This window comes from Giraffa tippelskirchi, chromosome 1 (assembly GCF_054371585.1).
Source record: "Giraffa tippelskirchi isolate mGirTip1 chromosome 1, T2T-mGirTip1v1.2.pri, whole genome shotgun sequence".
Lineage (NCBI taxonomy): Eukaryota > Metazoa > Chordata > Mammalia > Artiodactyla > Giraffidae > Giraffa > Giraffa tippelskirchi.
The window spans coordinates 12,825,239-12,840,618 of record NC_137275.1 but is presented as its reverse complement, the minus strand read 5'-3'; the positions used below and the strand labels follow the sequence as shown (position 1 = coordinate 12,840,618).

The 15,380-nt window shown below is 42.1% G+C and overlaps 1 protein-coding gene across 3 annotated transcripts in view; it reads right to left on the bottom strand.

The window, feature by feature from the left end:
* STK32B (serine/threonine kinase 32B) overlaps window positions 1-15,380 on the bottom strand; it is a 375,768-nt gene that overhangs the window by 276,142 nt on the left and 84,246 nt on the right. For all 3 annotated transcript variants that reach the window (XM_081489937.1, XM_081489845.1, XM_081489748.1), the window contains exon 2: window positions 12,755-12,810. In XM_081489937.1, coding sequence (XP_081346063.1) covers window positions 12,755-12,810 — 56 coding nt within the window. The remainder of the gene's footprint in view (window positions 1-12,754; window positions 12,811-15,380) is intronic.

Here is a 15,380-nt window from a genome sequence, read left to right as displayed (position 1 = left end):
TTGTGTTCCTTTTGCTTGGAGTTGGTTGAACTGTCTGGATATGATTTTATCATTTTCATCAGTTAAACAAATAAACCATTATTTCTCCAAATGTATTTTATATGCCCATCCCTCCTTCTGAAACTCCAATTACACATATGGTAAATCACTGCATTTTGTTCCACAAGTCACTGAAAGTGAAGTGAAAGTTAAGTTGCTCAGTCGTGTCGGACTCTTTGCGACCCCATGGACTGTACAGTCCATGGAATTCTCCAGGCCAGAATACTGGAGTGGGTAGCCTTTCCCTTCTCCAAGGGATCTTCCCAACCCAGGGATCAAACCTAGGTCTCCCACATTGCAGGCAGGAGGATTCTTTACCAGCTGAGCCACAAGGGAAGCCCGTAAGTCACTGAGGCTCTGTTAATTTTTTTCCTCAGTTCTTCATTTTGTATAGTTTCAATTGCTATATCTTCAAGTTCAGTAACCTTTTCTTCTACACTGCCTTTGTTGTTGTTATTCAGAGGCTAAGTTGGGTCCAACTCTTTGTAACTCCATGGACTGCAACACTCCAGGCTCCTCTATCCTTCACTATCTCCCAGAATTTGCTCTAATTCACGTCTATTGAGACGGTAATGCTATCTAACCAGCTCATCCTCTGCCTAATCTGCTGTTAATATCCCATCCAATAAATATTTCATTTCTATATTGTAGTTCTCATTTCTATGAGTTCTATTTGAGTGGCTACCACAGGAAAGGTGGGTGGGGGAAGGGAAAGCGAGGGCAAGGGAATCAGGAGGGACATGCTACTAGGTACAAAATAAATAAGACGCAAGGATATAACGTATGTATATACATATACATAAGGATATAATGTATGGCACAGGGAATATAACCAAAATACTTTATAATTGTAAATGGACTACAATCTATAAAAATATCAAATCATTACTTTCTGTACCTGAAACTTAACATTATAAGTCAACTATGAAAGTGTTAGTTGCTCAGTCATGTTCGACTCTTTCTGACACCATGGACTATAGCCTGCCAGGCTCCTCTGTCCAAGCGGTTCTCCAGGCAAGAATACTGGAGTGAGTTGCCATTCCCTTCTTCAAGGAATCTTCCCCACCCAGGGATCAAACCTGGGTCTCCCTCATTGCAGGCAGATTCTTTACCGTCTAAGCCACCAGGGAAATAAAAATATAAAAATAAAGTAAAATTGCACTGTCCAGTGTCCAAAAAATTACTAGACAGGCAAAGAAGCGGGAAATTAATAAAGAGAAATAGACCCAGAAATGGCACTAGTGATGGAATTAGCAAACAAGGACTTCCAAGGGGCTGTTATTCATATGCTCTGTATGTTCAAGGATAAGGAAACTGTGAACATAATGAAGATAGAAATGGGCATTCTCATTTTTTTAACAGAGGTTTGCAGAAGCTTTATGACTTTTTTTTTAGCCAAGTTCATATGGCTGGAAGCAGCAGGACCAGAATCTGAGCTCAGCCTTCCCTGTCTCATGCTCTTTCTCCTATGTTTTGCTGCTTCCCAAAGCAGATGTCCAATGTTTTTGAATGTTGATGGACTCTCTCCTCCTGACCCTCATGGTCTCTTGCTGATACACATGTGACTAAAGCTACTTTCTTCCTAACTTCTGTATTTGGGAGGGACGTGTGGGAACAAAACAGGCTATCTGGCAGTGGGGTCTTCTCCAAGCTTCTGATGCATCATGTGTAAAATGGGGATAATAAGAACCAGCACACTGAGCTTTAAGAAGACAAGGATGGTAAGAAGGGTCAGTTCCTAGGACAATGATTGTGAGTTATCCAGGACTCTCCAGGTTGCAAATACTGGGAACCCAACATGATCTTCTCCATCACCTCTACTAGCTTTGCTCGTAGTAATGCTTCAAAGCAGAGATATCATTGTGCCAAACAAGGTTCAGTTCAGTTCAGTCGCTCAGTCATGTCCGATTCTTTGTGACCCCATGGACTGCAGCATGCTAGGCCTCCCTGTCCATCACCAACTCCCAGCATTTACCCAAACTCAGCTCCATTGAGTCGGTGATGCCATCTAACCGTCTCATCGTCTGTCGTCCCCTTCTCCTCCCGCCTTCAATCTTTCCCAGCATCAGGGTCTTTTCAAATGAGTCAGCTCTTTGCATCAGGTGGCCAAAGTATCGGAGTTTCAGCTTCAACATCAGTCCTTCCAATGAACACTCAGGGCTGATCTCCTTTAGGATGGACTGGTTGGATCTCCTTGCCAACCAAGGTCCATATAGTCAAATCTATGTTTTCTCCAGTAGTCATGTACGGATGTGAGAGTTAGACCATAAAGAAAGCTGAGTGCCAAAGAATTGATGCTTTCGAACTGTGACGCTGGAGAAGACTCTTGAGAGTCACTTGGACCAAGATCAAACCAGTCAATCCTAAAGAAAATCAGTCCTGAATATTCATTGGAAGGACTGATGCTAAAGCTGAAGCTCCAATACTTTGTTCACCTGATGCAAAGAGCTAACTCACTGGAAAAGACTGATGCTGGGAAAGATTGAGGGAAAGAAGAGAAGAGTCCAACAGAGGATGAGATGGTTGGATGGCACCACTGACTCAATGGACGTGAGTTTGAGCAAACTCCCGGAGATAGTGAAGGACGGGGAAGCCTGGTGTGCTGCAGTCCATGAGGTCACAAAGAGACATGACTGAGTGGCTCAACAACAACAACAACAACATGATCTTGCATAAACAAAACAGGATACCAGCTCTGATGGCTGGTAAGGATAGTGGATATAGCCAGAGGACTGGAAGAACACAGAGGGGGAGGCACTGGTGGTAGCTGCCCATGCCCCCTCTCCTGTACCTCCGCACACCTCAGCCTGCTTCCTGTGGACACCTGAAGCTCTCTCCTAGGGCCTTTTTCTGCCCTGGATATGAGTGAAGTGAAAGTCGCTCAGTTATGTCCAATGTTTGCAACCCCATGGACTATATAGCCCATGGAATTCTCCAGGAAAGAATACTGCAGCCTTTCCCTTCTCCAGGGGATCTTCCCAACCCAGGGACTGAATCAGGGTCTCCTGCATTTCAGGTGGATTCTTTACCAACTGAGCTACCAGGGAAGCCCTACTTCTGAAGCGTTTTTCTGCCCTGGGTCAGTCAATTCAATTCAGTTCAATCGCTCAGTCGTGTTCGCCTCTTTGCAATCCCATGGACTGCAGTACACCAGGCTTCCCTGTCCATCACCAACTCCCGGAGTTTACTCAAACTCATGTCCATCATGTCAGTGATGCCACTCAACCATCTCATCTTCTGTCGTCCCCTTCTCCTCCTGCGTTCAATCTTTCCCAACCTCAGGGTCTGCCCTGGAAGGGGCAAGCCAAAAGTGCAGGAGAGGCAATGAGGCTTAAAGAAGCCCTTCCTCAATGATGGACAGGGGACTGTGCATACAAGCATCAGCTTCTCTGACCCTCAGCTGCCTTCAAGACACCCTCCACACGGAGGTCCCACATGGAGGTGAGTCCACGTGTCTGAGAAAAACGGCCACCGACTCTTGCAGATCTGTTTTCTCACACATCACTCACGAGAGGATGACAACAAATCTTTCACCTCGGATTCCATGGAAGGATTCTGAATGGCTCAGTCTGGGTCACAAAGCCACTCCTTGGGCCAAGCACTGGTCTAGGAATATGGCCCAAGTAGCTGGCACAACCACGTCACACGCCCATCTCAGAAGGTGCGGGGGGACCACAGGGATTGACACGCCCCGTGCCCACGTGGGGTGGAGGAGGTGTTTTCCGAAGGAAAGGGATGCTATTGTGATAAGAAAGGGAAGTAAAAAGCATGCTGGACAGTTGAAAACAACAGCCTCTAGAGTCCACTGATTCACCATTTCCTTTTCTTTTTACAGGTGAGAAAACTAAGCTTAAGAGTGGTTAATTCACTATCCCAAGTAAGCACAACTAATGCATATCAGAGTCAGCCTGCTTCCCAGATCTAAAGTGTTTCCACTGAGATATGTAGAAATTCATCTGCCATGCCTCAACTGTCCTAGAATTTAGTCATAAAAGTGTTATAAAACCCTTCAGTAAATTCTTGCTAAAACCAATGGATTGCCTGTAGCTGTTCACTTTTGTGCTTCACTGGGGAAGCACAATCTTCCCCCCGCATGAAAGTCAAATAAGATTTCTGCGAATTCACATGTGCTTTTTCCTGATAACCAAGGTTATTGTCATACTTTAACAATGAAATGTCTTTCTTGAAAACTCTTAATAAATGCCAGCTATCAAACACACCAAAGGCTGAAAGCAAAGTCAAAGTGCCCATTCAGTAGTAGGAGGGTGGTTTTCTTCATCCTAGCCCAGCACACTTCCACCTTGAGTCTCATAACAGTCATGGAGACTCATCTACATTGACCACGAAAGGCAGTAGTTAGTTGGTATTTTGACCAGAACAAAGCTTTGTTCAATCGCCTTGAAGTAACCTCATCCTGAATACTGGATGTTTGTGTACATTCTACATGAATTTGGGTGTCATCAAGAAATTGCCACAACCTAAGAGTGACTTAAAAATAGAGTCTCCTCTAGAAAGCTTGCATTTTTTTCAGAACACCCACTATAAGCAAAGGTTGAATATATTTATGCTCTGAACTACAGGTTCTAAGAACCAAGCCAGCAGCCAAATAGCGGCACAGATGAAGACAGAAAAGGAAAAGACAACTTTCAGGATATAATCAAGTAATAACTCATGAGGGCTCAGGCTAACAGATCTGATAGTACTGACAGGAAAGGGTGCAAAGGACTCAGGGCCAAGATCACCACTGACTCGAGGGTAAAATGATACACTTCTATATGGTGTCAATTGTGTTGTGGATTAAGGGAGTTGCTTCAAGTTTTCTTCAGCCACGAAATGCTCAACATTAGGGTAAGTGACAACAGAAAGTAATGATTTAACAGAATTTTTTAAATGTTTTACTGTTGCTGAAGTTCAGCCCTACCTATGGGACTATAGGCAAACTTTCTAAATTCTCTGGACCATAACTCTTCTTCTAAGAAATCTAGAGAAGAACCTCAAACATAGCACATAAACTCTGTCCATGTCTCTGGCTGACCCCTAAAAATCACATGTATAGAGCAGACTGGAAGCAGTACAGAGCAGCAGAAAAAAAGAAAGGGACTGAGATTTGTGTGCATGCCCAAGAAGAGAGTATGCAGTATAAATCCAACCAAGGTAACTGCTTGTTAAAAATATATTTTCAAAGAAATACAACACAATCCAAAGTCTATACAACATAACATTCACGACATCCAGGATGTAACCCCAAATTACTCAGCATATAAAGTACCAGGAAAATGTGACCCATCCTTAATTAAGGTGAATCTTAATATGACCCAGATGTTGGAAATAGAATAAAAGATATGAAAACAGCTCTTAAGACTAAGTTCCATGGTATAAAGGGCAATATGGTGGAAATAAATAAAAATATGGGAAATCTAAGAAAAGAGAAACTGTTTTCTTTTAATCCAGAACTTACACCTAGGAATATCATAATCAAGCTGCTGAAAGTCAAAAATTAAAGGAAAATCTTGAAAAGAGAGAGATTGATGTGGCATATTACTATCAGATAATAATAATTCAGCTTAATGACCTCCCAGCAGAAAGCACAGAAGTCAGTCAGTTGACAATGGCACAAAATCTTTAAATCAATGAAGAAAAAGCTGTCAACCCAATAATCTGTATCCAGTAGAAATAGTCCTCAAGAAAGGTGAAATAAATGCATGTCAGTTCAGTTTAGTTCAGTCGCTCAGTTGTGTCCGACTCTTTGCAACCCCATGAATCATAGCACGCCAGGCCTCCCTGTCCATCACCAACTCCCGGAGTTTACTCAGACTCATGTCCATTGAGTCAGTGATGCCATCCAACCATCTCATCCTCTGTCGTCCCCTTCTCCTCCCACCCTCAATCCTTCCCAGCATCAGGATCTTTTCAAATGAGTCAGCTCTTCACATCAGGTGGTCAAACTATTGGAGTTTCAGATAAAATAAAATTAAGAGAATGCATTGATTGGAGATTTGTGCCACATAAAATACTAAAGGTTACCAGAGGGAAATTCATACCTTCATGAAAGGTATGAGTAATTATTAAGGGCTCTTTTCCTTCTAATTTTTTAAAGGCCAAAATTAAACACATATTTTTAAATATATATATTTTACATATACATTATATATATATATTTATATGTACTTAAAGCAACAAACTATAATATTGTATTGGAGATTTATGATTTATAAACTATAACACATATGACAACTATAGTATAAGAGTTGACAGGTATGATAAATAGATCTATACAGTTGCCAGGTTTTTAGATTTTATGTAAAGTATAAAATATTAACTCTAAGCAGATTGAAATAAACTGTGAGGTGAAAGTTGCTCAGTCATGTCCAACTTTGCAACCCCATGGACTATACAATCCATGAAATTCTCTAGGCCAGAACACTGGAGTAGGTAGCCTTTCCCTTCTCCAGGGGATCTTCCCAACCCAGGGATCGAACCCAGGTCTCCCACATTGCAGGCAGATTCTTTACCAGCTGAGCCACAAGAGAAGCCCTGAGGATATGTATTATAATCCCTAGAGCAACAATTTTAAAACAAGGAAGTATGGCTGTAAAGTCATGAGATAAATGGAGATTCTAAATCTTCGGTTAATCTAAAACAAAACAGGAAAAGAGAAATCAAAGAACAAAAAAGAGAACAAGAACAAATAAAACCATGTTAAGCCTAATTGAAACCAAATCAATAACTACATTTACTATGAGTAGACTAAAAGGTAGAGATTGCCGGACCGATTTAAAAAGAAGCAAGTTCCCTGGTGGTGCTAGTGGTACAGAACCTGCCTGGCAATGCAGGAGATGTAAAAGATGCAGGTTCAATCCCTGGGTTGGGAAGATCCCTGGAGAAGGGAATGCCAATCCACTCCAGTATTCTTGCCTGGAGAATCCCATGACAGGGGAAACTGGGGAGTTACAGTCCATAGGGTCGCCAAGAGTTGGACACAATTAAAGCAACTTAGCAAGCATGCACACAAGACCTAACTATATGATATGCTCAAGAGATTTATGTCAGATATAAAGACACAGATAGAATAAAAGAAAATGCATGGAAAAATATATGCCATGTAGGCTAGAATAACTACATGAATTTCAGGGAAAATAAGCTTAAAAAAAAAGATTATTAGCAGAGATAGAAGAGAACATTTCATAATGATAAAAAGGTCAATCCATCATGAGGTCATAACAACTATGAATCTGTATGGACCTAATAACAGACCTTCAAAGTGTCAGAAGGAAAACTGACAGAATTAAAGAAGAAACAACTCTAGGATCAGAGTTAGAGATTTTGCACAGCTGGCTCAGAAATGGATAAAACAACTAAATTGTTACAATCAGTGAAGACGGAGACCAAGGAAGGAGGTGGTTCAGGATGGTGGTGTAGGAAGATCCTAGACTCATCTCCTTCCATGGACACAAGAAATTTACAACTACACATGGAAAAAAAAAGTCCCTATGAGAATGATCTGAAAACTGGCTGAATAGCTCCTCCACAACAAAGGATAAAAAAGCCACATCGAGACGGGAAGGAGAAGCAGAGATGTGATCTCGCCAAAAAAAAAAAAAATCTCCACCCCCAGCCTGGTGACCTGAAATTGGGAGGGGGCTCACAAATAGGAAACTTCACTCCAAAGAGCCAGGGCTTTGTGCCCACATCAGGAATCCCAACCCTTGGAACCGGCACTGGTAAGGAGAGCCTCCAAAAGGTCTGGCTTTGAAACCCAGCAGGATTTACATCTGGAAGAATATAGGGCTATAGGCAACAGAGAACTCATAAAGGGCTTGCATGAAGATTCATTCATCTTGGACCCAGTGCAAAAGCAACAAACAGGCCTAGGTTTAGATCACATGTGAAGGAGATTCATTTACTAACCTTAAAGCTCTGCTGGAGGGGCAGGAATCTGTCGGGAGTCTTCCTGGTGCCATCCTTATCCTCTCCCTTTCCAGCACCAGTGTTCGTGCCTCATCCTCACGCCGCTTCCCAGCCCTGCCAGAGCCAGTAGGCACATGGAGGCCATACAGGGGATTCCCCTTGATCACCTGGTTCTGCTGTCCAGGGGGAATTGTGTTTTGGGGCCCCATGGGTCTGAGACAATCAGAGAGACTATTCTTGGAAGGCCCCCATGCTCCAGTCACTGTACAGACAGTTGACTGAGATGTAGCCCGTCTTCCTGTGAAAAAAGCCTATCTACCTGTCTTGGAGCTTCAGCCCAAGGGACAGGCTTCCAGTCTTCCATACATTTAGAGGCTATGGAAGTGGTCTAGGGGATGTCCTCTTTGTGTACTCCCTAAAACTCACTGCAGCTCCCTGGTAACTCCTAGTGAAAGTTAGTCGCATAGTTGTGTCCGACTCTGCGATCCCATGGACTGTAGCCTTTCTGGCTCCTGTGTCCATGGAATTCTCCGGGCAAGAATACTGGAGTGGGCTGCCATTTCCTTCCCCAAGGGATCTTCCAGATCCAGGGATCGAACCCAGGTCTCCTGCATTGCAGGCAGGTTCTTTACCAACTGAACCACTAGAGAAGCCCAGAAATGAGATCAAACACTCATCTGGAGCCCTGATTTTTGTAACTGTCACCAATGAGACATGTGTAGATCATCTGATGTGAAGGCCAGCAAAGTTTACAATTGCAGTTCTGTATTACTGTATATATTGGCATACCTTAAAAGGTGTGGCCTGCAAGTCCAGCTTCTAATCAGCCTGAAACTAAGGGCTAACTGAAATTCCACTCTCTGGAACACTCACAGTTCTTTACACACCTTCAACAACTGGGAACTATGAAGAATAAGTCAGAGAACTAAAATAATCACAAACATTTAAGAGATAATCAAGAGCTAGGGCAAGGTGAAGCAATAAAGTTGATCTCCTTCATAAGGCCAGTGTTTCAAGACCAGCAGAGATAGCTGCTCCACCTAATATTAGACACAAACACGGAGAGTCAAGCAAAATGAGGAGAGAAAGGAATATAGTTCAAATAAAAGGAAAAGATACAACTACCAGTTAAAAAACCCATAATGAAATGGAGATAAGTAGTTTAGCTGAAATAGAGTTCAAAATATCGGTCATAAAGATGCTCACTGAACTTGGGAGAAGAATGGATAAACAAAGACAGTACTTCACCAGAGAGAGAAAATATAAGAAAGGATCAAATCAGTTCAGTTCAGTCGCTCAGTCATGCCTGACTCTTCGCGACCCCATGGACTGCAGCACACCAGGCTTTCCTGTCCATCACCAACTCCTGGAGCTTGCTCAAACTCATGTCCATTGAGTCGGTGATGCCATCCAACCATCTTATTCTCTGTCGTCCCCTTCTCCTGCCTTCAATCTTTCCCAGTATCAGGTCTTTTCCAATGAGTCAGTTCCTCACATCAGGTGGCCAAAGTATTCGACTTTCAGCTTCAACATCAGTCCTTCCAATGAACACCCAGGGCTGATCTCCTTTAGGATGGACTGGTTGGATCTCCTTGCAGTCCAAGGGACTCTCAAGAGTCTTCTCCAACACCACAGTTCAAAAGCATCAATTCTTCGGCGCTCAGCTTTCTTTCTTTCTTTCTTTTATTAAATTAGTTTATTTCCTATTTTTTAATTTTACAATATTGTATTTGTTTTGCCATACATTGACATGAATCCACCATGGGTGTACATGTTTTCCCCTCCCAGAACCCCCCTTCCACCTCCCTCCCCATTCCATCCCTCCTGGTCATCCTGTTGCACCAGCCCCGAGCACCCTGCATCATGCATTGAACCTGGACTGGTGATTAGTTTCTTAATAGTCCAATTCTCACATCCATACATGACTACTGGAAAAACCATAGCTTTGACTAGACGGACCTTTGTCAGCAAAACAATGTTTATGCTTCTACATTTGTCATAGCTTTTCTTCCATGGAGTTGCTGCTGCTGCTAAGTTGCTTCAGTCATGTCCGACTCTGTGCGACCCCATAGACGGCAGCTCACCAGGCTCCCCCGTCCCTGGGATTCTCCAGGCAAGAACACTGGAATGGGTTGCCACTGTCTTCTCCAAAGTGTGAAAGTGAAAATTGAAAGTGAAGTCGCTCAGTCATATCCGACTCTTCGAGACCCCATGGTTTGTAGCCTACCAGGCTCCTCCGTCCATGGGATTTTCCAGGCAAGAGTACTGAAGTGGGTTGCCATTGCCTTCTCCGCTTCCGTGGAGCAAGTGTCTCTTAATTTCATGGCTGCAGTCGCCATCTGCAGTGATTTTGGAGCCCCCAAAAATAAAGTCTGACACTGTTTCTACTGTTTCCCCATCTATTTGCCATGAAGTGATGGGACCAGATGCCATGATCTTAGTTTTATGAATGTTGAGCTTTAAGCCAGCTTTTTGACTCTTGATGAAAGTGAAAGAGGATCTTTAGTTCTTCACTTTGTGCCATAAGGGTGGTGTCATCTGCATATCTGAGGTTATTGATATTTCTCCTAGCAATCTGGATTCCAGCTTGTGCTTCATCCAGCCCAGCATTTCACATGATGTACTCTGCATTAAAGTTAAATAAGCAGAGTGACAATATACAGCCTTGACGTATTCCTTTCCCAATTTGGAACCAGTCAGTTGTTCCATATCCGGTTCTAACTGTTGCTTCTTGACCTGCATACAGGTTTCTCAGGAAGAAGGTCAGGTGGTCTGGTATTCCCATCTTTTCAAGAATTTTCCACAGTTTGTTGTGATTCATAGTCAAAGGCTTTGGCATAGTCAATAAAGCAGAAATAGATGTTTTTCTGGAATTCTCTTGCTTTTTCAATGATCCAACAGATGTTGGCAATTTGATCTCTGGTTCCTCTGCCTTTTCTAAATCCAGCTTGTACATCTAGAAGTTCCTGGTTCACATACTGTTGAAGCCTGGCTTGGAGAATTTTGAGCATTACTTTGCTATTGTATTTGTGCAACTGTGCAATTGTGTGGTAGTTTGAGCATTATTTGGCATTGCCTTTCTTTGGGATTGGGATGAAAACTGACTTTTCCAGTCCTGTGGTGATGGCCGAGTTTTCCAAATTTGCTGGCATATTGAGTGCAGCACTTTTACAGCATCATCTTTTAGGATTTGAAATAGCTCAACTGGAATTCCATCACCTACACTAGTTTTGTTTGTAGTGATGTTTCTTAAGGCATCAGGAAGCTCCCATAAGCCTCTTATCCTTCTCCATCAGAGAGCAGACAGAATGAAAACCACAATTACAGAAAACTATCCAATCTGATCACAGGGACCACAGCCTTGTCTAACTCAATGAAACTATGAGCCATGATGTGTAGGGCCACCCAACCTGGATGGGTCATGGTGGAGAGTTCTGACAAAACGTGGTCCACTGGAGAAGGGAATGGCAAACCACTTCAGTATTCTTGCCATGAGAACCCCATAAACAGTATGAAAAGGCTTCACTGGTGAATACTACCAAATGCCCAAAGGTTTAATACTTACATTTCTCAGACCCTTCCTAAAATTTGTGGAGGAGGGAACAGTCCCAAACTCATTTTACAAGGTCAGCATTACCCTGATACCAAAACCAAACAAGGACCACACGAAAAAAGAAAATTACAGTCCAATATACCTGATGAACATACCTGCAAAAAATCTTCAACAAAGTGTTAGCAAACTGAATTCAACAATATATTAAAAGGATCATGCACTCTGTTCAAGCGGGATTTATTCCAGGGCTGCAAGGATGACTCAACATCCACAAATCAATCAGCATGATATACCACATTAAGAGAATGATGGCTAAAAATCACCTGATCATCTCAATAGAGGCAGAAAAAGCTTTTGACAAAATTCAACATTCATTTATGATAAAAACTCTCAACAGAGTGAGTATAAAAGAAACATACTTCAACATAATAAAAGGCCATATATGACAAACCACAACTACCATCATACTCAAGTGCAGAGCTGAAAGTCTTTCCTTTTAGGTCAGGAACAAGACAAGAATGCCCGTTCTTGCCACTTTTATTCAGCATGGATTAAATCTTGAGGATATTACGCCAAGTGAAATAAACCAGTCACAGAAAGATAAATACTGCATGATTCCATGTATATGTGGTATCTAAAATAGTCAAATTCATAGAAGCAAGACTGGAATGCTGGTTGCCAGGGGCTAAGGGGATGAGGGCATGGGGAATTACTATCTAATGGGCATAAAGGTTCAGTCAAGCATGATGAATAAGCTCTAGAGATCTGCAGTACAGTGTTCTCTGTGCAGCCAGCAATGATACATATATTGTACACTTAAAAATTTAAGCAAGTAGATCTCATATTGTCTGCTTTCCAAAATAACTTTTTAAATACAATGCCTACATTGAAGGAAAAAGCTACTGTTGGCCATCACATACATTTGTGGGGTTTTTTCCCCTTTCCTTATTTAGATTCTCAAAGAAGAAATAGCATTAGCAACCTTGAAATAATTACCATTGTAATTCACCTAAAGCAGGGCAGCTGTGGTAATTTAATTTTCAGAATAAAATTACAGCGTATCCAAAGGAAACTATTCAGACTTCCTTTCACATTTCAAATTTGGCAAATTCAAATCTTTCTGTCAAACAGGAAATTCCCAGTGCCCAGCAATCAACACAAAAACAAACACACAAACATGCACATAAGCATAAATCCAGTGATCAGAACTTTTATATTTTATCGATGAAATTTTTAAAAATCCACCATTCTTACCTTTCCAAAACTGCCTTTACCAATGGCCCGCAGAATCTGAAAATGGTCAAAGTTGACTGTAAAAGAAAAAAAAAGGAACAAGTTAGATTTGTCAATCCTTGTATTGATTCTTAAAATGTCTTCACCTGAATATCCAACCATTTATTTCCAATGGCTTCTGGTTTACTGCACTGTTTGCCATAACAACACTCCACGACTGAATTGCTACTTCTCCGCATATTCCAATCCCCCACCCCCAACACATATATTTGGCAGTTAACACTTTCCCAATGTATATAAAATAGATTCAAGGGATTAGATCTGATAGACACAGGGCCTGAAGAACTATGGACAGAGGTTCGTGACATTGTACGGGAGGCAGTAATCAAGATCATCCCCAAGAAAAAGAAATGCAAAGAAGGCAAAACGGTTGTCTGAAGAGGCCTTATAAACAGGTATGAAAAGAAGAGAACCTAAAGGCAAAGGAGAAAAGGAAAGATATAACCATTTGAAAGCAGAGTTCCAAAGAATAGCAAGGAGAGAGAAGAAAGCCTTCCTCAGCGATCAGTGCAAAGAAATAGAGGAAAACAATAGAAGGGAAAGATTAGAGATCTCTTCAAGAAAATTAGAGATACCAAGGGAACATTTCATGCAAAGATGGGCTCGATAAAGGACAGGAATGGTATGGACCTAACAGAAGCAGAAGATATTAAGAAGAGGTGGCGAGAATACACAGAAGAACTATACAAAAAAGATCTTCATGACCCAGATAATCACGATGGTGTGATCACTCACCTAGAGCCAGACATCCTGGAATGTGAAGTCAAGTGGGCCTTAGGAAGCATCACTATGAACAAAGCTAGTGGAGATGATGGAATTCCAGTTGAGCTATTTCAAATCCTAAAAGATGATGCTGTGGAAGTGCTGCACTCAATATGTCAGCAAATTTGGAAAACTCAGCAGTGGCCACAGGCTTGGAAAAGGTCAGTTTTCATTCCAATCTCAAAGAAAGGCAATGCCAAAGAATGCTCAAACTACCGCAAAATTGCACAAATGTCACACGCTAGTCAGGTAATGCTCACAATTCTCCAAGCCAGGCTTCAAGAGTACGTGAACCATAATTTCCAGATGTTCAAGCTAGATACAGAAAAGGCAGAGGAACCAGAGATCAAATTGCCAACATCCATTGGATCATTGAAAAAGTGAGAGAGTTTCAGAAAAACATCTACTTCTGCTTTATTGACTATGCCAAAGCCTTTGACTGTGTGGATCACAACAAACCGTGGAAAATTCTTCAAGAGATGGGAATACCAGACCACCTGACCTGCCTCCTGAGAAATCTGTATGCAGGTCAAGAAGCAGCAATTAGAAGTGGACATGGAACAGACTGGTTCCAAATTAGAAAAGGAGTACGTTAAAGCTTTATATTGTCACCCTGCTTATTTAACTTCTTTGCAGAGTACATCATAAGAAATGCTGGACTGGATGAAGCACAAGCTGGAATCAAGATTGCCAGGAGGAATATCAATAACTTCAGATATGCAGATGACATCACCCTTATGGCAGAAAGTGAAGCAGAACTAAAGAGCCTCTTGATGAAAGTGAAAGAGGAGAGTGAAAAGTTGGCTAAAAACTCAATATTCAGAAAACTAAGATCATGGTATCTGGTCCCATCACTTCATGGCAAATAGTGGAAACAGTGAGAGACTTTATTTCGGGGGGCTCCAAAATCACTGCAGATGGTGACTGCAGCCATGAAATTAAAAGATGTTTGCTCCTTCAAAGAAAAGTTATGACCTACCTAGACAGCATATTAAAAAGCAGAGACATTACTTTGCCAACAAAGTTCCATCTAGTCAAAGCCATGGTTTTTTCAGTAGTCATGTATGGATGTGAGAGTTGGACTATAAAGAAAGCTGAGTGCCAAAGAATTGATGGTTTTGAACTGTGGTGTTGCAGAAAACTCTTGAGAGTCCCTTGGACAGCAAGGAGATCCAGCCAGTCCATCCTAAAGGAAATCAGTCCTGAATATTCATTGGAAGGACTGATGCTGAAGCTGAAGCTCCAATACTTTGGCCACCTGTTGTGAAGAGCTGACTCATTAGAAAAGACCCTGATGCTGGGAAAGATTGAAGGCAAGAGGAGAAAGGGACGAGAGAGGATGAGATGGTTAGATGGCATCACTGACTCGATGGACATGAGTTTGAGTAAGCTCCAGGAGATGATGAAGTACAGGGATGCCTGGCGTGCTGCAGTCCATGGGGTTGCAAAGAGTCAGACACGACTGATTGACTGAACTGAACTAATGGATATAAAGGAGGAGAGACATCTTTTCGGCCAGAAGGAAGGGATAACAGAGAAAAACTTGGATACTTGGATTACCATATTCTTATACCCCATTCTCTTTGCCAAGATAACTTTACTTCTAGTCTGTCTTGTCCACTAAGCAGTATTACCTTACACACTCAGACATCAGCTCACCTGTCTCAGTGTCCAAGGAGCTAATCCTGCCTCCATTATGGAACTTCTGGACCCCCAAGTGACATGACCACATCGTAGTCTTTTCCTGCTCAGGTGTCTCACCTCTGGGTACCATGAGCAAGGAGGACAATGATTTCAAACCCTGTACTGCACTGTCTCCAACCCA